This window comes from Juglans microcarpa x Juglans regia, chromosome 6D (genome assembly GCF_004785595.1).
Source record: "Juglans microcarpa x Juglans regia isolate MS1-56 chromosome 6D, Jm3101_v1.0, whole genome shotgun sequence".
Classification (NCBI taxonomy): domain Eukaryota; kingdom Viridiplantae; phylum Streptophyta; class Magnoliopsida; order Fagales; family Juglandaceae; genus Juglans; species Juglans microcarpa x Juglans regia.
The window spans coordinates 13,486,431-13,509,784 of record NC_054604.1 but is presented as its reverse complement, the minus strand read 5'-3'; the positions used below and the strand labels follow the sequence as shown (position 1 = coordinate 13,509,784).

General features: G+C 34.0%; 2 protein-coding genes across 8 annotated transcripts; one reads left to right on the top strand and one right to left on the bottom strand.

Moving 5' to 3' along the window:
* Positions 1 to 226: 226 nt before the first annotated feature.
* LOC121235286 (renalase) lies at positions 227 to 14,859 on the bottom strand. 7 transcript variants are annotated; one of them, XM_041131610.1, is made up of 9 exons: positions 14,654 to 14,857; positions 14,456 to 14,555; positions 14,029 to 14,209; positions 12,593 to 12,665; positions 12,318 to 12,497; positions 6,771 to 6,868; positions 6,515 to 6,603; positions 6,228 to 6,401; positions 227 to 620 (listed from the first exon to the last, which is right to left on the bottom strand). In XM_041131610.1, the coding sequence occupies exons 1-9, from the start codon at positions 14,721 to 14,723 to the stop codon at positions 458 to 460; spliced, it is 1,128 nt and encodes a 375-aa protein (XP_040987544.1). In that variant the 5' UTR covers positions 14,724 to 14,857; the 3' UTR covers positions 227 to 457. The 7 variants fall into 7 exon arrangements, with proteins under 7 accessions (XP_040987544.1, XP_040987545.1, XP_040987549.1 ...); XM_041131611.1 differs by having other exon boundaries at positions 14,681 to 14,854; XM_041131615.1 differs by having other exon boundaries at positions 14,703 to 14,834.
* A 2,388-nt stretch (positions 14,860 to 17,247) lies between these two features.
* On the top strand, positions 17,248 to 19,018 carry LOC121235395. The gene is made up of 3 exons (XM_041131743.1): positions 17,248 to 17,279; positions 17,325 to 17,388; positions 18,683 to 19,018. The coding sequence occupies exons 1-3, from the start codon at positions 17,248 to 17,250 to the stop codon at positions 19,016 to 19,018; spliced, it is 432 nt and encodes a 143-aa protein (XP_040987677.1).
* The last annotated feature ends 4,336 nt before the right edge of the window (positions 19,019 to 23,354 follow it).

The following is a 23,354-nucleotide window of genomic DNA, read 5'->3' as shown; positions in this document are numbered from 1 at the left end:
AGTGCCGTAATAGCTATATTATAATATTTGTGGCGAGTTAAGCCAACTGCTAGTAGAATCTATTCTTTTTCTTTTTCTGTTTTTACAGAGGTTTGAGGTTTATGAGGATCCTATTCCCAGGAAGTGGGAGAGGAAATAAAGAGTGGAACCATTAAAGAGTTCAAACATATACAACTAATACGTAAATAATCTAGTCTGCAATCATGAATATCAGAACATTAATTCGTTCAACTAAAAGAGCTTATGAATATACTTTTTTTTATTTTTTATTTTTTATTTTCTGTTGATCACAATGATCAATTTCATGAAGCAGTTTTATAGCACTCTGATTACAGTTTCCCAAAAAATCTTTCACCAATATATATTGCAGATAACCTAAATTTTAACAAAGTAGCTGCCCAGATGACAGAGAGACAGACAGTAAAGGAAGTTATTTGGTGAAATGATGAGAGGATTGTTACCAACAGCTAGAAAGCTTGGAAGCAGCAGCTATGCCACTAACTATGGCACCTTCAATATTTGGACTAACACAGAAATCTCCACAAATAGCAAGCCTTTTGTTCTTCTCCCAAAGGCACTTCTCCTCTCTGGCAATGCTTGTACCAGGAAATGCACTCCCCCTATAAGAAAGAACATTTAAGGTATTACATAGATACTCGGCAATATAGAGTTGCTACATATATTGAAATGACGTTATACAATTCAGTGTTCGAATAGTAAGTAGAAAAAACACAAATTCTCACCAAGATAACATAGAAAGAAAGACTAGAATAAAATAAAAATAAAATAAGAATCATTCGATTGATTAAAAAGCAGAGTCACAAAGAGAAACTCTCTCTCATCTCTTCCCCCCCACCACCAAAAATAAAAAGCAAAATAATCACGTGTCTAATATGGCAAGTTTGGAACTGAAAATTTAGTAGTCAGTGCAATATGGCCACAGATAAGCTGCAGATAAGATTCAATTTTACACACACCCAGTAAAAAAAATAATTGCTATAATTATGAGTCGACACCTGCAGTAAATTCAATAACAAGCAACATCAACGCAAGGCAAAATGCAACTAAACATTTTTTAAGTAAGTAAAATACAGCTAAATATTTTTTTTTTAATGAGTGAAAAAATTTATTGGGACAAGTAAATAGGCATAGTTCAAGTATGCAGCTAAATATTATCTACAACTATGGGCAACAGACACCAATCGACTCTTTCTCTATCTCAGTTGAGAATAATAGACAGATTATCAGATAGCCTGATCCCTATCCTTACATTTAAAAATCTTCTCTTAAAAAATAAAATAAAATAAAATATAAAAAAGTTAACCCATCCCTCCCCACAAAGCTTCTTTCTTAAAAGTGCTCTATACACAACAAAGAACAGATATGCGTGCACTAGTCTCAGGACACAGAGAGAGAGAGAGAGACAGAGAATGAAGAAGAAATGCTATAGCGAGCCAACCTATGGTGTTGCCACAGTTTCAATTCCATTTTGAGTACTCAAAAGAGTAATGATAGGGGTATGGGGCATACATGGGAAGCTTTGTACATGCTGACATCGCAGTGCCACTTCAGCATGAACAGTTATCTCCTTTTTTTAACACAAAAACAGTGTTATGAAACAATGATCTGTATTACCTAGCTTTTGTTGGAATGTACATGTTGGTCTATGTCTTGTGGATATTGGCAGCTCTCTGGGATAATCGTTATGATTATTTTTCCAAACTGGTTTTGAAAGAAATGTTATCTGGGCAATACCAATTTGTTATGCATCACACTCACGCTGAGAATATTTCCATACTGAACCATGACTTGGGTTTCTTTTGGCATTTCCCAAATTACAGTTCACTATCTGGTATTCTTTCTGCTGAAGTGGCACTGCCATCAGCATTTACAAAACTCCCATATATATCCCCTACCCGAATCATTATCTTCAAAATGCAGCTGTGGAGGAGGAATACCAGATAGACAGCTTTCACCATATTTGACCTAATGATATCATTTAAGTAGGAAAGAGGAGACCCATGGAAGAGAGAAGCTGTTAAAAATTGAACAATTCGAGCAGATGTTGTCATGAAAATGGAATGCAATTTTAATATTCATGGCAGCACTGCATTTATCGTTTATTTGTAAAATAGTATACAACTAAGTCATTCAAGGCTCAATTAGGATAGGAGTTGTAACTCATCAATTACTTTTATTTCAACAAAATGAAAATATTCAGCTCATAATTTTTTTGATAAGTAAACGATTGTATTCATAAGAATAGGCATGGCCCAAGTACACAAGACGGGAGACAAGAGGTAACACCTATCTAGGAAGAAGCAATGGAAACAAGAAAGTCATGAACACCAAGACCATTAAAATCTACAGCTATGGCCATCGAAATAGAGTTCTAGTAAAAAGAGATCTAAGTTCCTCTATTGTGCGCTCCTTGTCTTTGAGCGTCCAGTCATTTCGCTACTTCCACAAGCACCACAGAATACAGATAGGAACCATCTTCCACACGGCTTTGATTTGTAGAATGCCTCCTAGATTTGTCCAGCTGTCCAACAGCACAACCACTATGGCAGGCATAACCCAAGCTAGCTCTAATCTGCAAAACACTTCATCCCATAACGCTCTAGCAAGCTCACAATGCAATAAGAGATGATCCACAGTCTCGCCAGTTTTCTTCCACATGCAGCACCAATCTACTGTGATCACCCTGCGCTTTCCCAAGTTATCCGTCGTCAAAATATTACCCAAAGAAACTGTCCAAGCAAAAAATGCCGCATTGGGAGGTGCCTTATTTCACCAAATCCTTTTCCATGGAAACTGATTGTTCTACGACTGAGTGATAGACTTATAAAAAAAGCGAACCAAGAATGTACCTTTACCTGCGAGTACCCACCACAACGTGTCAACTCTTTGAGTCCTTGGTTTCATGGAATACAAGAGACTAAGGCCCCATTTGGATTCGGAAAGTGTTTCATCTCATCTCATCTCAACATTACAACTTTCCTAAATTTTCACATAAAATATAATAAACAATTCAACTTTTTCAAATCACAAAACAATAATAATATTAAAAAATAATATTCTAACAATATTTATTTCAATTTTCATCTTTCATCTAAAACCATCTCATCTCATCTCTGAATCCAAACCAACCCTAAGGCCTCATTTGGTTACACAGATGAGATGAGATGAGAAATATGTGAATAGTAGTAAGATAGTTTGTGAATAGTAGTGAAATGATTTGAGTTAAGATGTTTTATGGGATTTTGGGAAAGGAAAAAGAAAAAATTGAATAAAAATATTATAAAATTAAAATATTATTAGAACATAATTTTAATATTATTTTTGTTTGAAGATTTGAAAAAGTTGACTTATTTTTTGTGTTTTATTTGAATATTTGGAAAGTTGTACTAATTGGCTAATGATTAGATGAAAATTTGAAATTGAAAAGTATTTGTGTTTGAATGATGTTTAAATGTTGAGATTAGATGAGATAGGTTGAGACCATCTGTAAAACCAAACGGAGCCTAAAAAAGTCCTTAAGAGCTGCCAACTTGCAATCTTGGGCCCTATTGAAGTTGATGTTCCATCGGACTTTATCCCCCGATATCACCTAAAATCAGCCACTAAAGCTTCTCTCTCGCTTGCAACCCGAAAAACTAAAGGGAAAGAGTCCTTTAGGGCATTATTCCCACACCATAGGTCACTCCAAAATTTTATTCTAAAGCCATCTCCCAGTATGAGTCTAGTATGACGAGTAAAAACCCCCCACCCCTCGTCTAATGTGCTTCCAGACTCCCACCCCACAAACACCTCCATATTTGCAATCAATCACCGACTTCCATAGAGCTTCTGGTTTCATATGATATTGCCACAACCATTTCCCAAGCAAGGCCTGATGGAAAATCCTTAGGTTTCTAATTCCCAACCCACCAGAAGAGATTGGGGATCATACCTTGTCCCAACTGACTAAATGGAATTTGAATTCATCCTCCATGCCACTCCAAAGGAAATCACAACGAAATTTCTCAATCTGGGTACCACACTTGCTGGAATTGGGAATAGAGATAAGAAATACGTTGGTAAATTAGACAGGGTACTCTTGATTAAAGTGATCCTGCCACCTTTCAACAAGTATAGTCTCTTCCAACCTGTCAATCTACGTTCCATCTTCTCGATCACTGTATCCCAGATTGATTTAGTCCTTGAGGTAGGCCCCAACAGAAGATCAAGGTAATTCATGGGAAGAGAGGAAACCTGACATCCAAGAGTATTAGCCAACTGCCAGATGTTACAAACATTGCCAACTGGTACCAACTCTGATTTGTCAAAGTTTACTTTCAAACTTGATGTCGCTTCAAAACAGAGTATAAGTGCCCTCAGTGCCCGAATCTAGTTTTGGTCTGCCTCACAAAATATTAGAGTATCATATGCAAACAAGTGAGAAATTTAAAGAGTACCCCTATTGGGGTCACCAACCAAGAATCCAGCCACAAAGCCATTATTAACCAAAGCCCAGATCATTCTGCTAAATGCCTCCATGACAATGACAATAAGGAGTGCGAAAAGCGGATCCCATTGCCTTAGGCCTTGAGAGCTGTTAAAGAAACCAATTAGGCTGTCATTCACCAAAACTGAAAATTTCGCCATTGATATGCACCATCTGATCCACCAACACCATCTCTCGTCAAATCCACACCTCCCAAGTAAGTAAAGTAGAAAGCCCCAATTAACATGATCATAGGCCTTCTACGTATTTAACTTACATAAGATCCCTGTATTGCAAGATTTTAGTCTACTATCTAGGCATTCATTGGTGATAAGAACTGAGTGCAGAATTTGCCTACCCCTTACAAATGCATTTTGGGTAATGATCTTCCCCAATACCTTCCCTAGGCAATTTGCAAGCACCTTGGAGATGAGCTTATACACCCCATTCACAAGACTAATGGGCCAAAAATCCTTAACCTCTGATGCCCCGATCTTCTTAGGAATCAGTGCAAAAAAAGTGGCATTGAGGCTTTTCTCAAATTTTTCAACCGAGAACAATTCAAGGAACACCTTCATTAGATCCTCCTTCACCACATCCCAACATGATTGGAAGAATCCCATAGAAAATCCGTCTAGACCTAGTACTTTGTCTTTTACCATTCTCCTCACCACACCATGAACCGCTGTCTCCTCAAAAGGCCACTCCAACCAAGAGAGATTATGAGGCTCAATAGACTCAATCCAGTCCATCAAGCTTTGGCAGCCACCCCCTCTTGCTCGGAAAGCAAGTATTCAAAAAACTCAGCAATATGTTCTCGAATCACAAGGGCCTCCATACAAGCCACACCATCTAGTGTTTAATCTATTGCATCACTTACTACACGTCTCTAGTTTCAAGAGAATTCAAAAGTACATGCACTCTCTTCATGTTGTAGTCAAATCTGGGATCTCTAAGATGGATTAGGATTTGAATAAACATATCTTACTTAGCTTCAGTAAGAAATGAATATATAGGAACGTAATGCGAAGGGAAAAAATGAAAATAAAAGTGTCCTTTGTTCTCTCATGACATCATTTTGGCAATTATGCAATAACGCCACTCTATAATCATTTACATCCACATATTACAGCTTTCTCATTAACCCAGGGATTTCATTATTTTTTTTTTCTTTTTGAAACAAATCTATGCATTTTAAACCTTGTATACAACCAACTTGATATCTACACTGAAATCCTAATCCCTCTCTCCAAGTAATCCCATCAAAATGCAACCCCATGGTATTCTGAGATGTCACAACATTAAAATGTCACAGCCTGGTGTCGGGTTAGAAAATTTGTGGAATGCATTGAAAGGCTTGGATCAACAATACCCCCTACAATAAATAGAAGTTAGGACAAGGAAAGATTCTTCATCTAGTGAAAGAAGAATACACTACGTAATTAGGGCATGTTGTGCAATCATGATCAAGCCCGGCCTAGCTAGACAGGCTTTTTTTCTGAGGCATGTGATTGACGTGAGGGGGTTTGGATGGCTATATTTCAGGGAGCGTCCTGAAAATAGTGTGGTATTTTTTATTGATCGTGGATTATCCTTTTCACAACACTAATCAAAAGCTCATAGTGATATTAAAGTGAATATAATGAGGATAAAACTTCAAGTCTTTTGACTAATATTAGTATGTGAGTGAAAGATCTGACAATTAGTAGTAAACCTTAGAACTCTTAACCCTTATACTGACCATCTATGAGCTCTCTTGAAGAAGGGCTGAGAAATATCTAGTCCAGTGCTCTGTAATTCATGGAAAAGTTCTTCAGCCACCTTTTTCAATGTTGCCTCCGAGGGCTTAACAAGTCCAGTTTGAGCAATTATACCATTTGCATACTCAACAGTTGAATGCAATACCCATCGTTCACTGTGCAGAAAGGGCAAAGGGCATACAATAAATAATCAATAATGAAAACCTACCTTGAAAATTGAGTATTTCTTTCCATGAATTTGTTAAGAATGCAGCATACAGGCACATACCTAGTGGCAGAACGCCCTGGCTTGCTACTGTCACAAGCAGCCCAACTCAAAACTTCTGAGTTCACAACTCTGAAACCTTTTGTTGGTATCTGAATCATACAACAAACTTCATAAGGCACAAGGCCACCCCTGATTGAACCTCACAAAAATTTTTTTAGGAAAGAAGGCATCATTCAAATGCAACACACAAATTTTGAGTGAATCAGCAAATTCAGAGGAGAGTACATTACTTAGAGATATATAATTAATATCTTACTGCAGAAAGAGGCTCTGCAAATGCTATCATGAGAGCAAAACATGGGATAACAGGGATATCTTGCAACTTCACTGCCATCCCCGGAACCAAATTCATATCTGCATAAACTTACATAGAATTACTTTACATTTCAATGACAATCACAATACAAGAACCAACAATAATGGTAAAAAAAGGAGAAGAAAACACTTTATAGACTATAATACCATGCTTTCCGGTCATCACAGAACATTTAGTTGAAAAACCAAAGTCACAAAATCACCAAGACTTTCCACTCCATTTCATCTTCCACCATAATTTCAAGGAGCTATCTAAATTTCAATATTTTATAGCAAATATCTGGTTGTCAATGTAAGATCCCGAAGGAAACCTTAGGGTTTAGTCACTTAGTGATTGAAACTTAGAAAATTCATAACATCCGTTTGAAATCCTTTTAGATCAAAGGAAGAGTAAATTTGTCACATTTAGGATCCCCATACTTAGAAAAAAATTATGGCGCCACGTGGCAGTCACATGTCACCTGCGTGGCAAATCCTAGAGCGCCACCTGACGACCCTAGAACACCCTAAGAAAGTTTGATTAGGACCCACACCATTGGTTGCCTTGGACACATCACCTAGATGCATGATACTTGGCATCCACTTGGACCTATGAGGGATCACCACATCACCACAAGGCTTGCCACCTCACTTGGCCCCACTACGTACACGCCACATGGCATGCCAAGTCAGCCATGCATCAGAAAAATCAGACCAAACTTGCATCATGGCAAGCACATGGGCCATGTGCCACTTGTCACACATTAAGCTAAGGTTGACCATAAAGGACCAACCACAATGCATGGCCTTGAGCCTCCTTGACCAGGCATCCCACCCACCTGCAGCAGCCCTTTTGTTTAACATTTTATGTCACACAAAATCCACCTTACACGTGTACCTTAGGATGAAAGCCAAACAAGGGGCTAATGAGAGTTCATGCAAGAGAACCCCTCAAGCTCTCTTTTTCTCTCTCACTCTCACTCTCTCGCTGGTCACTCTCTCTCTCTCTCCCTCTCAAGCTCTCTTGCTCCCAACGCTCTCAAGCTCTCTTGCTCTCTTCTCTCTATCAAGTTCAATCACATTTTTCTCTCTTTCTCTTAAGCCAACTGACACATACACACACTCAAAACCTCACCACTCCAAGAAGCCTCTCACCATCACCTAGCTAAGATACCTTTGGAGTTTCAGTTTTGAGGCCCTCAAGGTATGAACCCTCTCATCTTTTTCCTTTTGTTTGAGCTTTTGGATGTTTGTTCTTGGGTGTGTTTTGGAATGAGTCTTGATGGTTGAGTTATGGAGTCCAACTTGTAAAAGGGGTTTCAAGTAAGCATATGTTTCATCTTCTTGAATTTGTTCAATGGTGTATTTTGAGGTCTCAAATTCTCTAAAAGAGCTTGCTATGATGAGTTTTACAATGGTGTTGGGTATCTTTTCCTTGACTATCATGAAATAAGTTATGGATTGGTTGAATAAAAGAGATAATATGAGCTTAAGGGTTTCGGATTCTAGAGTTGGGTTCCTTTTTGTATTGTGTGATGGTCGATTCTCTCAAAGGAATGAGGCACCTAAGATCATGATATTATGGAGGAAAAGCTTGAGGTTTGCTTGGTTGAAGAGAAAATCATGTGTAAATGTTTTAAGCCACAATTATTTAAGCGTTGATAAGTTAATATGCAAGAAAATATATTCAAAGTTTTGGATGATTGATTTAGCCCTGTTTGAACCAATTGACATGGCATGAGATTTTACGAACAAAAAATTTGATTTTTGACAATAGATGGTTTCGGTTTTCTCATGGATGTAGGGTATGTGTGAGTTAGATTGAGAATATTTAGGAGAATTGGGTTTTCAATATGATTTTGGGGTAAAGGTGAGATTCAGCTCTATACATATATATTTGTATGTGTGTATTGATCTTGTTTGAGGAATCAAAAGCGTAGTCTAGAAACATGTTAGGTTTTGGGTCCTATATTATTATTATATATAAGGACATGAGCATATGAGTTTATATGTGCAATGTGTGAAAGTGTGAGGTAACCATACATGGGTTTGGACTGAAGTTTTGAATACCGTTTCAGTGACTATTTCGGTTGAGATACTGGAACAAAATATTTCAGTACCGGTATTGTTTCGGGATAGTTGATATATACATATCAAAATTATATTCCAAAATAACAACAATATAATTTGAAAAATAATGCATGCAGGGAAAAAAAATGCAAATAAATTTGTAGATCATAAGGTTTTGAAAAGAAAAGTGCTAACCATTCATCCAATTTGATAAGGACTTTGGTTCAGATCATATCTTTCAAATTCCAATGTATAAATTAAAATTAAAATTAAGAAGTTTCTATTTTTCTCCTCTTGATTTTCTCTGCTGAAAATAGTAATTATTTGTTTAATTTGGATAAGATAAGGGAGGAATGATTAGTACCTAACATTAGAATATATAGTGGCAGTAGTACTGAATCAAGCTATTAAACTTGATTAACACCTAAAAGCTTTTACAAAAATGGCATAGGCAGTAGTACTCCCAGTGCCGGACAACTGGAGTACTGAATGGGGTCTTCAGACCCCATTTTCATACCACCTAAAAGCTTGATTCAGTACTACTGCCATGATTCAGACCCCATTTTCGTACCACGCATGTCCTGCTTTCAACTTTTCAGACGGAAATATAAATTTCATCCAGTACACTGAAAACTGGCTGGTATTGACTGAAGCACACCGAAATGACCGGCATTTGACCCGGTACGAAACACCCACATCCACCGTGCCAGGTACTGTTCAGGCACAGTAAATTTCAGTCGTACCAGCTGGTACGAAACGGTATTAAAAACATTGGTTTGAACCTCTACTCCTAATAACTCAAGGATATAAAATAATAAGGGTGATTTAGAATATGTTTTGATAATTGTTCAAAGGAAGGTCATGTGTTGACAAGAAAAGGGGAACTAGTTCCATGGCCTTTAGCTTTTGGTTTGGCCTTATACAACTGAGTGATGATTTTCTATAGATAAGTAAGGATCTAGTTGGGACAAACTCTTAAATTGGGACTTAGAAACATGGAATAGAGCCCTTGAGGCTCTCAGGTTGGATCCTATGGGGCACCAAGAAGGGACTTTTGCATTGAAAAGTAAGGGTATCTAGCTTGCCTTTGGTATAATGGCTTGATTTAGCGAAAAGGATGATTTTATAAGATAGAACTAGAAAAGGGTTGGTGGCCGAATGGCAATAAGTGAAAAACCGAGGGGATCTTAATGCAAATATGGCCTTCATGAAGGGCTTATCAAAAAAGTTTACTTGTTTCACTCCTTAGAAACTTTCGTCTAATATTCTAGTCTAACCGAAATATACTCTCCCGCAGACAGCAAACCAATCAACACTCCGGTAACATTAGCAATTCCAAGTAAGTTACTCTATGACCACACCCTATGATCATATGATGTATGGTTGTATGTTACACACACGATGTATAAAGCTCCATTCTATTGTTATTTCTAGTAATTGTTGCATTTAATTTTTGCCTATGCATTTGTTATTACAAGCATGCTTGCATGAAAAAGATTGCATCGTTTTCTAAAAGTGGCATGAGGGTTGGGTCACGACCCCAAGCTGGGATGGGGCATTATCCCAGTGGAACTCCTCTGGCCACTTTGGAGTACTTAAGGATGGAGTAGCGTCACTTGGGTTAACGTTGGGCTATCAACGACCTCGAGCAAGAATATAACGGTCTCGGGTCACAAGACTTGCCTCTTGGCTGGTGGAGACTAGAGAAGCTTAAGGTGAAGGATGGTTACACGAAGCCTTAAGTGTTCTTGAGACGAAGTCACACTGACGGACATTACTCATAGTCATGACAAAGGGAACCAGGACGTGCGCATTGATTTTTAAGGGAAGCCGTGGCATATGGTCAATAAGGAACAAACGGAGAATTTAGGAAACAAAGATGTTGATGAATGTAGAGAAAAATCTTGGTAGTCCCACTATGGTACCAATCCTCATAACCGTAGATTTTGCAAACCAGTATGACAAGGGAGGATTCGAGTAAGACATCCAGCCAAATGAAGACAAGTGAAAGAGGATGCTAAGGTCACCCTACAGTGGCCCACTTATCTACCATTATCCTTTATGTTTTGTTTACCCCAAAGGGGAGAACAGTTATTTAAATTCCGAACATTTATTTTTATGAACTTGTAATGAAATAGTGCTAATCATGGTTGTAATTGTGACTTGTGGAGATATTCCTGAAACAGTGTTTTGAGGTTTAAAATTTTTTCTCCGGTACTAAATTTCTAAGACTCTTTACTTTTCACTATGAATTGTTCATATCATTAGTAACATGCTAGAATCATACATATTACTGTCATGATCGTTTGAGTGTGTAACCCAATGTTACATGTCCCGACATCTCGACAACCCATCAAATCACAAGCGGGAGGGCGTCACAGTCAAATATACTGAGATTTATTAAATTATCCAATCAAATATATCTAAGGTGCTCAAAATTACGCATATCTATAATTGAGTACCAATTTTGCTTTTCAAACATTTCGTATTTAGTTTTCTCATATAAAACATTAGCAAAATCCTTTTCTTTTTACCAGTAGCACACAAAGGAACCGTGGTGGGCTCATAAATCACAGGTCATAGGATTGTGACAAACCTGGTATGTGATTAAAAATGAGTGCGTAGTTTTCTTTATAGAAAAAAAAAATAACATTATTGAGCCCACTAATATAGACTAGTAGCTTATTTTAAACCGAATTTACCTCTTTGCACAACCCAAACGGCCCTAGGTTCTACACCTAGGGCCGCCTGGGCAGAAACCCAGGCAACAGTTGGGCGAGGCCTGGGTTTGTGCTTGGGCTACGAACCCAGGTGCCACCTAGGTTCTGCGCACCTTAGTTTTTTTGTTTAATAATTTTATAAGTTGGTTCAGGCATAGCCCAAGTACAGAGGATGTAAAGTTGGATTTTTAATTAAAAAAAAAACTGATTTTATGTTTTTCGAAAATTTTAAAACCATGTTACTTATCAAAAAGCATTTAAAACCATGTAGTTTTTTTTATTATTTATTATGTTGTAGCTATTTGTCATGCTTCATCAGATTTCTGTTAGAAAATCTAATGAAAATATGATGGAGAGTCTAAATTCAAAACATATACAAACCAGAAGATCAAAAGGTTAAAATTAAAAACTCAAGGAGCAAATAGATAATGGTGTAAAACCCAAGGACTGATTATATGCTTAACCCTTGATAAAGTGCAGATGACTTAGGAGCAAATAGATAATGGTGTAAAACCCAAGGACTGATTATATGCTTAACCCTTAATAAAGTGCAGATAGCTTATTGACCACCAGAATGTGAAGTTTCATCAAACACCATTCTTAACAATACAGACCTTTGTCATAAGAACAGGATAGATTTTTAGACACAAGCAGTTCAAGCCCAGATGCAAGTATATAATGCTGTACATAATAAAACAATTGAAGGCAAGATATAATACCAAGAGGTGGTGCTCGTCCTGTAACATTTGTAAACCTGGGAGAAACAATGTTTTTGTCCGATGCAACCACCCCCTGAAACTGACCGAGATTTTGCCCATCCAAACCCATCAAAGACCATAAATTCTCATCCTCTAGCCACTCCAACCTTCCAACACCAACCCCAAATTTACTTTCTACTCCTGAAAAAAGTTAAAAAAAAGTAATAAGTAATTTCTACATTCATATAACATCTTGTATAATAGTCATTCCAAAGAGAAGCAGAAGGAAGACACACCAGTTTCTTGGCATAATGCTCTACATATCGCATTCATGCCTGGTACACCCACATATTTCTTGGTTAGTCCTTCCTGAATAAAATTGATAATCAGAGAAACAGTTGCCATTTTTCGTACATTCAACCTCTGCTAATGTTTGAACTTGATATGCACAAATAACATGTAAACGGAAAGAGTTAACCTTTTTTAGGGGAAAAAGCCAAAAAATCCTCTGTTTACTTATAATAACATTTTCCCTCAAATCTCAGATGCATGTATAGATGCATAATAGAGAGTGTGAAAGAGTTAAAATGAAGAGGGAAATAGAACATCTCATGTAAGAGATGCAGTTCCAAAAACCTCAGAATCAAGGTGTCATAAAGGTAAGATTAAGAAAATGCTAAGTAGCCTCATGATTTTGCCCCCTCAGTTTGACCATTCATGTGCTTTAATTTTTTTTTTTTTTTTTTTTTTTCCTTTAATGGTTAAGAAAATGACTACTAGTGAATGTGTATATTTTTTTTTAAATGTTTAAATATATTTTTTTATGAGTAAATGTTTAAATATATTTAAAAAATGTTTGAAAGAAAAAGGGAAAAAAATGGAAATGCACTAGGGGGCACGCCCAGAGGTGCATGTTGGGTGGCCCCCTAGCATTGTCCACTGAAAAGATGACTTAGTGCAATAGTTTTGGACACCTCAGCTTGAATAACAATTAAAAGGGAGGTGTAAAAGTTTTTTTTTTTTTTTTTTTTTTTGTTACGCTCATTTTTACCTATAAAAAAATGTGTTTTTTGATAAGTAGAGGTGTAAAAGAATTAAAAGGGAGGAGTTAAGTAAGATTTTCATTTTAATTAATTCTTACCATTAAAAGAGAGGGGTTAAGAAATGAGATATTCTTGAAAAGAAGTCAGTAAGAGAGTATTCTTCAACCAATCTCAATTTATGGTGACCAAAAAATATGGACTTGATCCTCATTCTATATTCTTTTCTGATGTTACTCTGTGTATATAATATTATACATGGTGGTGTAGAAAAACCTGTGATTTAAAATAAGAACTACAATTCAACAAAAGAGGAACTACTTAGATAGCCAACCACTTGCCACTTCACAGCATTGATATCCCATCTTTAAGAGCAGATTGAAAAAGTGTGGTGCTGATAACAGAAAGCTGAAACATTCATTCAAGACCAGAATCCCAGTATAGACAAAAATAAAAGGAGAAGAACAAGAAGGAAACCATGGAGCAGGAATAACCACAAAGCTATACTAATAGAATTGGAACGCAGGCTGATGTTACCATTCCAAACAAGCTAAAATTCAACCATCCAGTTAATCACAAATATTTTAGGGGGAGGAGAGGCAATGACATTATTAAATATTATTGGGTTAAAACCATAGTGCAAATGAACGTTGGAATTTGTCTGAGGCATCATAAAAGGAATAGTAGTAAACCTGCTGTATGCCCAAAAATTTGTGGGAGATACAATCAAAAGCTCCAAAATTCTCATCCCACTCAGCAACAAGACCTCTTGATTCCCACTCACGAACCAGATCCCACACCTCAGCGTTGCTAACACTGAAATACGGAGCACCGTGGTCGAACACCAGCTCCCTCCCTTCTTCGGTAACTTCTCTACTTGGGAATTTTCAAAGAATAGCAAAAATCAAAGACCCCTATACTGCTATACATATGTGTGGGGGGGGTGTCTATATGTATTACACCTAACAAAGAGCATTTTTTCTTTTTTAATAATCTGACAAAGAGAAATTTTCATAATAAAGAATGGCGACTATTCATTTATTTATTTATTATGGATATTCAGCAAGTAAACTAAAGAAGAAAATAAGATAGAACTAAACGAAAAGGAAGTCAAAGAACCTTCTCTGTGACATACGACCACCGGGGCCTCTAGCAGACTCGAAAATGGTCACAGACACGCCATTCCTCGCCAGAATTGATGCACAAACTGCTCCTGAAACTGCCCACAACGGTTTTTTGTCATTTTGATGTTCTTATTGAATTAAAGAGGAGAAAATCATAGTATTACCAAAGAATACTATTAATATAAAGTTATAAACGAGAGAGTTGGTTCGAAATGCTCACTTCCACTTCCCACCACTGCTACCTTGTTAGCGACGCTGTTCATGGCGATTCTCCGGATCCGGCTCTGCTCTTTTACGACACGTCAAGAAGTTAATGTGGGAGGACCGGGGGTTCCAAAATGTCAAAAACTGAAAGCACGAGTTAAAATGTTTTTATGAATAGCGCCGAAATCCCGAAAAAATGTTTTGTAAATTATGATTTTATAATTTGATAGCACTGTTGCGAGAGGAAAAGGGTGAGAGAGAGATCATGCAGAAGAGAAGAAGGAGAAGAGCTAAACCCTCCTTTGTCCCAAGTCCTTCCACTTTTTTTCCGTCTTTTTCTTCCTCGAGTCCCACCTACTAGCATCAATACTCTGTAAATTTTTTTGGCAAATCAATACTCGGTAAATGATTCTTAAGTTGGAGTAGAGATTAGGGACCACAAGGGGCGATACTGAGAGCACTGGTATTACATTAGACATCCTCAACCAAAGCCAAAAAGTTTGCTCAAAAATACTGCATTGGTTTAGACAAGTCTGGACGGAGCCATACTAGGCCACTAGCACAAATATGACCAAAGCTCTTGAAATACTGTAGTTAGTTATAAGGTAGGAATTTTTTTAAAAAATTATATAGAATGTAAATAATTATAATTTTTTTTTATATAATTGAAATTGCCCCAATACTCATACTTCTAAAAATTTTACTGAAATTGTGTTAAGAAGTAGTTTGAATTCAGAAATGAGTTGAAATAGTTTGTGAATAGTAAAATAAAAATTAAATTATTTATTATATTTTATATAGAAATTTAAAAAAATTATTTTAAAATTTAAAAAAATTAAATTGTTTATTATATTTTGTATAAAAATTTAAAAAAATTATAATAATAAGATGAAATAAATTCTAAATATAAACGAGACCAATCTCAATACTCACATAACCTCACTCTAATTTTTCACTTCATCTCACTTGACACAGTGACAACTGACTGCTTACCAATAAAATATAAACCTCTAAAAGTGAAAACTCAAATCTGTTGCTTACGGATAACACATCACAGAGAGGAGAAAATACCAACTCGAGTGTGGCCTTCAGTTCGCGACTTTCTCGACCTTTTCGCAGTGATTTAAGAATGGCCTTCGCTTCCCTATGTTCTTCCCCTTTGAGCTGCGATTTTAAGTACTGTAGCCTTCACTTCCCTACCTTCTTGACCTTTCGGTGTTGATTCAGTTATTGGCTTCAGACTTCAATTCCTTCATCTTTCCGTGGCAACCTCTCTCTCTTCCTCTTTCTCTCTCTCCTTGGGTAATGCTTCGGAAGAAGGATACACGGTCTCAACTCTCATTTGTTCATTTGCTTATTTTGTTGTTAGAGATATCTCAATATGCTTTTTTTAAATGAAGTAAGCTCAGTTTTGTTTGGTTTTTTTTGTTCGTAGAAAAATGCGTTCTTATGTGTGGACTCTGTTACTGGGTAACTCCGCCCGTACTGGTATGTTTCTACTTTGAATCTAATCTGGTGAGGATTGCAACTCCCAATCAAGGTGAGCGTTCTACTTCTACTAGCAAGCTTTGATTTCCTATGGTTCTCTTTTAAATCGATTTGCTTGTTTGGGTTTGGTTCTTTTGGTTTTTCGATTATGGGTTGTTTCCAGCTAGTTGTCGTTGCTGAAGATATATGCATCTAAATCTCTGATTCTCGTGTATTTAAATCTATGTTTATATAGTAAGTGTGCTAATTATTTAAACATATGAATTTTCCAATTCTACCTTGATGATCATTCTGTTACTGATATGATTATTCTGTTACTGATAGCCTGATAGAACATCTGCATATAGTTTTTTTGTTCACTAAATAATAAATACAAACTATACAAAAAAATCTAACAGCTTTATATCATTATTTATTAGGTAATTCTCAGATTTATTCTTGATCTATAAATTTTTCTTAAAGTATAGAAAAATATGAGCGAGTCAATAATAATTGATTCTTTTTTTAAAAAGAAAGACGTGAACAATTCAGAGAGTAATATACATTTAAAGAGCTTAGTAACAACGGAATGTGATGCTTCTATCACTGATGAGCGTCCCTCTAAAACTTCAAGAATCCAACTTAAAGAGATGAATGCTATCTCTTTGGAACGTAATCCAGGATTACGTCCATAAATATGAGAATTTCCTACTAACCTACAAGAAAAGATCCGACGTGTCTATCTTAAAGCTGGTCCATATCAATCTAAACTTTTAGAATATCCATTTTCAAGAATAGGCAATCAACGTCGTCGATTTCAATTTTCTTGATTTCAAAAATATTCAAATTGGTTACTCACCATCAAAGAATACTATATTTTGTCTTCCATACTAAGTTTTTGCTAAGAAATCAACGGGCCATCTAGAATCAGATGCATTTACCAATAAAGGTTTTGACAATTAGAAAAAAATGAATGATAGAATGAATTGTCCTTTAATAGAACATGTGTGGAGACATCCAAATTCACTACATAAAAATACTATAAAATGTTGTGAGGATCTAATAAATCAATCAAGACAAATTGACAAGTTAGTTGAAAAACAAGTATCACAAGAGATGGAGAATAATCAGTTGCGGCTCAAAATTTCGTTAGATAGTGCTCGATAGCTTACATTCCAAGCTTGTGTCTTTAGAGGTCATGATGAAAGCTCCAACTCAAAAAATCAAGGTAATTTTATTGAACTAATAAAACTTCTAGTAAGATATAATGATCAAGTTAATGGAGCTATCATGGCAAATGCTCCACAGAATGCCAAATATACATCACCTAAAATTTAAAAGGAAATTTTACATATATTTACAAATAAAGTACGAAATGTAATTCGTGAAGAAATCGGGAATGTCAAATTTTGTATTCTTGTTGACAAAACTCGAGATGAGTCTAAAAGAAGACAAATGGCTATCATCTTGAAGTTTGTTGATAAATATAGTTTTATTAGAGAACGATTTTTTCATATTGTGCATGTCAAAGATACTATGGCACTTACTCTAAAAAATGAGATGTGTTCTTCTTTCTTCAAATTGAGAATATTCGAGATCAGAATTATGATGGAGAAAGTAATATGCGTGGTGAATGAAATGGATTATAAGCTTTATTTTTTAAAGATTGTCCCTATGCATATTATGTGCATTATTGGGCTTATAAACTACAATTAGTTTTAGTTGCAACCTCTAGAGAAGCCAAACATGTTCATCAGTTCTTTGTCCATTTGACATTCATTATCAATATTGTTGTTGGTTCTTCTAAACGTAATAATGAATTACAATCTGCTCAAGTTGCTGAAATTGAAAGTTTGATCGCTTCTAATGAAATTGAGATCGGAAAAGGGACAAATCAAATTGGTACGCTACAACGTTGACATTCATTATTAATATTGTTGTTGGTTCTTCTGAACGTAATGATGAATTACAATCTGCTCAAGTTGCTGAAATTGAAAGTTTGATCGCTTCTAATGAGATTGAGACCGGAAAAGGGACAAATCAAATTGGTACGCTACAACGAGCTGGAGATACTAGATGGGGATCTCATTTTCAATCTGTTTGTATCTTGATGAGGATATTCAATGCTACTCGCTCAATTATCAATACTATCTCAAATGAGGGATCAAATTATTCTCAACGTGGTGATGCTAAAGTGGCTTATATGGTATTAACGTCTTTTGAATTTATTCTAATATTACATATAGTGAAAAAATCATGGGAATCACTAATGTACTTTGTCAATTTTTACAACAAAATCCCTAAGTCATTGACAACAATGGAGCATCATTTTAGGATTGATATATTTACTGCTACAATAGACTTCTAGTTGTAAGAATTGAACAATAGATTTAACGATCATACAATGAAACTTTTCATTCTTAGTACTACTTTAAACCCTAAAGGTGCATATAAATCATTTAAAATTGATGATATATGCAAATTGGTTGAGAAGTTTTATCCAAAGGATTTTACTGAGTAAGAAAAATTCCTTTCGAGAATTCAATTGCAGCATTATGAGCTTGATGTGCTGATGCATCTAGATTTTCAAGATATGTCTACATTATCTGAGTTATGTAGAGGACTAGTGATTTCAGAAAAGTCAAAAATTTATTATTTGATTGACAGGTTAATTCGTCTAGTATTAACTCTTCTTGTTTCTACTCCTACTACTAAGCGAGCATTTTCTGCCATAAAACTTATAAAAACTAGATTGCGTACTCGAATAAAAGATGAGTTTCTTGCATATCATTTGCTAGTTTACATTGAGAAAGAAATTGTTAAGAATTTCACTTCAGAAATGATAGTAGATGAATTTTATTCCATGAAAGATTGTCGTCGAGCTTAATTTGAAGGAAAAATCCTAAGTTGATATTTCATTTTCTTTTCTTTTTGTAATGATCTCTAGCAAACTACGAAAATCCTAAGGAAAAATATCTTATAAGATTATTTATAAACATGTATTTTTTATATACAATTTTATGACGTATGATTATTATTTTTAATACAGTCACGTGCAAAAAACACAATTACTTATACTCACACATATCACACACTTTGTCAATCGCTCACCCAAACATCAAATCTTAGTTCCGCCCTGGCTCGATCATAACTTATTTTATTCTTTTTTTTTTCACGTACAACGGTTATAGAAGTCAGAACCTCTCTTTCTCTCGATTTTTTTTTTCTTTTCCCTTTCCTTCCCTCCCGAGCCTTTCATTTTCTCTCTGTTTGTTGTTTTGCTTATAATACAGAAGAATGTTTGCATGAGTTGGGTAGCTAATGTTTAGCTGAGTTGCAATTTATCTTGTCACATGTTGTTCGGCCTTTTGCTTTGGGAGGATTCATTTTATGTTTACTGTACTGTTTGGGAGGATTCATGAAAGATGTTTGATGTAATGTTTGTTGAGAGCAGAGAGGAAGATATATATCTGAAGAGGAATGGAATGGTCAGCTATATTGCTTCAACATTGTGTAGAGAGAGAGAAAGGGGGTTGATGTTGAGAATTTCCATACCAAATATTCGGCCAATTTTCTTGCTTTTCAAGTTTTATACATTTTTGGAAAGATGATGTAGATGTAATTTGATGTTATTAGCGTTAAATTTCTATTTAAAATATGATTGTTTAAACAATAATTTAATTAGAATATGATTATTAATTAATTGGTAGAGATGTAAAATATTTTAAAAATAAAATAGATAAATAAATATATAATAAATAATAAATTGATAGTATTTTACTATTATATAGATAATAAATAGATAATTTAATGTGAAAATATATTTTGAGTGGAATAGACAAAAGGCAAAACATGTACTATTATGCAAAACTTGAGTTTGCATTTGCATATTCTAATTCTAATGTTAATGCCCCTTAGAGCATTCACAATGACTCATGTAAAATATATTTTTCTAAAAAATATAAAGAAAGTTGATCAAAAGACCATTCCAATGGATTTTGTATTTTGATCTTTATTTTACATTTTGCTACAGTAATCCTCTAGATGTCGAGAATATTATTCACAAATCTAAAATATTTTTAATTATTTTCTCTCACCTTTACAAATTCCTTGGTAGTTAGATGAAATCTTTGAAACGAATAAAAAATATTAAAAAAAGAACATTTAAATGATATAAAGAAAAAATAGATAAATTGATGTATGACTTATTGTAAAAATCAATATGTAAAATAGAAAAAATAAATTTTAATGATGTATTTTGATAGATATGATAAAGGAACTATTGAGAATACTCTTTAGATCTATATTTGAAAAACTGTTTTTTAGTTTTACAAATCAATATTCGACATTCACGATACATAGAGTTGTAAATGAATCAGTCTGTTCGATAGCCCACTTGGTACTTGTTCAATTAAATTCGAATCGAACTTGACTCGTAAAAAAAAAAAAAAAAAAAAAAAAAAAAAAAAAAAAAAAACTTGTTCATGAAAGTAGATACCCGCTCGATTTGTAAATGATACATATCTAACAAAACTCGATTTGACTTGGCTAAGATTCGTTAAGGCCCGCTCATTTATACTCTAGTTGACTCGTTAGCTCGACTCGATTAAAACTCTTTCATATATTGATAAATATATACATACACCTGTGTGTATATATATATGTATTAGCTAATAATATAAGCATACCAATTTTATAATTAAATATATAATATGTAATCTAATTACTAATTATGTCTATATAGTGAATATGTTTCATAGGTATATTTTATAATTTGTATAATAATTAGTCGATAAAACTTAATAATTTCATATACTAGTAGTATATGGGAACCATATATGAAATAAATATATTCTATCATATTAAGCGTATGTATTAATAATATATGTAGGCGTATAATATATTGTTATTTTGGATAAATATCAACTAGTTAGATATTAATTATTTATAATTTTTTTAAATTTTATATTTCAATAGTGATTCTACTTGTTATTTGTATAAATTCAATATTACATCTTTTATTTACTATTTATTAATTATTAAATCTTATTCAAAAACTGAAAAAATAAACAATTCGAAATCGAGCTCGAATAGAGAGTTTAGTTTATCGAGTCGAGCTCGAACAAAAAATAAAAAAGAAAATCTCGAGCTCAGGCTCAATATTTTGAGTCGAGCTGAACTCAACAAGTCAAAAACCGGCTCGGCTCGACTTGATTACAACCCGTCGATACACTTGGTTGACTTTGGGTCAGGCTTCTTTTTTGTTTGTGTTGGCGTAGTAATGGTTCTTCCTGAGTTTTCTTGTGCTTATTTGGATTTAGGTTGAAATATTTGAAAAATAAGAAGAGGTGAGAATTTTGTTAATAGTATAAAATGATTTGAGTTTGAATGTTTTATTGAGTTTTAAAAAATAAGAGAAAATAAATTAAATAAAAATATTATAAAGTAAAAATATTATTATAGTATAAATATTTAAGATTATTTTTATTTTAAAATTAAAAAAGTTGAAATTAAAAATTAAAAAATATTTGTATTTAACACGTATAGAAAAGAATAAAAAATTTTGAGATAGATTTCCAATTTGGATTTAAAGATGAGTTGAGATAGTTTTAGATGAGTTGAATATATTGTTAGAATATTATTTTTAATATTATTATTATTTTGAAATTTGAAAAAATTAAATTATTTAATATATTTTGTGTAAAAATTTAAAAAAGAGTAATGCTAGATACAAGCTCCAAATAGATAAGTTTCATACAAACTTTTTATAAAACAATGGGTCTCACTAATAAATAATAATTTTTTACACTTGTTTAAAGTAAAGTCTACTTTTTTATAAAAACTTGTAGGAAACTTGTCTTTTTAAAATTTATACAAATCATTTCTCTTTCAAAAATTATGAGACGGATATCATGCAGACTTTGAGGTGTGAACATATCTTTGTGGGTTACGTACGATCGATGCCTTTTAACAGGTGGGAGAAGGGCAAGAATGTCATTTTGTTGGTTTTTTCATCATATATAGAGAGTCGGAATTTAGAGTTTTTTTTATTATTTAAGTTGGATTTTTTTTCCCTAATCAATAACCATTTAAGAAAAAATCTATTCATTGTTTATTTTTTCATCATTTTATAATGTAATATTAAATGATATATTTATAAATAAAATATAATTAATAATCTTTAATCATCTAATAACATATAATGGGATGATAAAAAAATTATGAAAATTGAAATGATAACTAGGATTACTCTTCAACCAAGCTCGTGTTGTCCTCGTGATGGCCTATTATTTATCATAAGTGAAATGAATATTTACAATAAATTAATTATAATTCCAATAAAATATTCCGATACGTTATAATATCCCATGTCAACACTCATGGTTGGATAATATAAAATTGGAATGCTTTGTGAATTTCTTACCATTTTTCTTATTTATAAAATATTTTTCATTGAGCATTTTTTCTTTCCATTAAAATAAAATATTCTCATAATATTATAGCTTTTATCATGTTTTATAAATGAAGTGTGAATGTCAAAAATATTAAAAAGAAGAAAAAGGGAAGAAATAATATTTTTTCTACATCAATAAATAGTGCAACCCAAATATAGAAAAGTACTCAATCGCATATAGATATTGCATTTATTTTACATGATCCAATAGAGACATGTTTTAAACATGTTGGTACCCATTTTGCATATAAATGTAAACTAACTAAACCATAGTGAGTAATCTATTTTTTTTTTTTTTTCCATTCTTTTGTGATGAGGGAGGCAACAATACCCTCATCACTTTTGACATTCGCTCTCTCTTATAGGAGTAATTAATTATTAGGCACTCCTAGAATATTGCTTAGTGTCCTCATTTTATTACAAAATATTATGTCAACAAAAAATTTATTCATCATTTATTTTCTCATTATCTCATGATATAACATTAGATGATAGGTTCACAAGTAAAATATAATAAATAGTCTCCAATCATCTAATGTCACATAATGAGATAATGAGAATTAGGATGATGAGTAGCATTACTCTTAACTTTTTTAATATAATTTTTGTTTTGAAATTTAAAAAAGTTTTGTTGTCTTTTATGTTTTGTTTGAAAGTTTAAGATCTCATTTGGATGTCGAATTGAAATGAGTTGAGTTGAGATGGTGAAGTGAGTTTTGTGGGGCCCACCTAAGATAAGTTTAGATGTGTTTTGATATTAAGATTAATT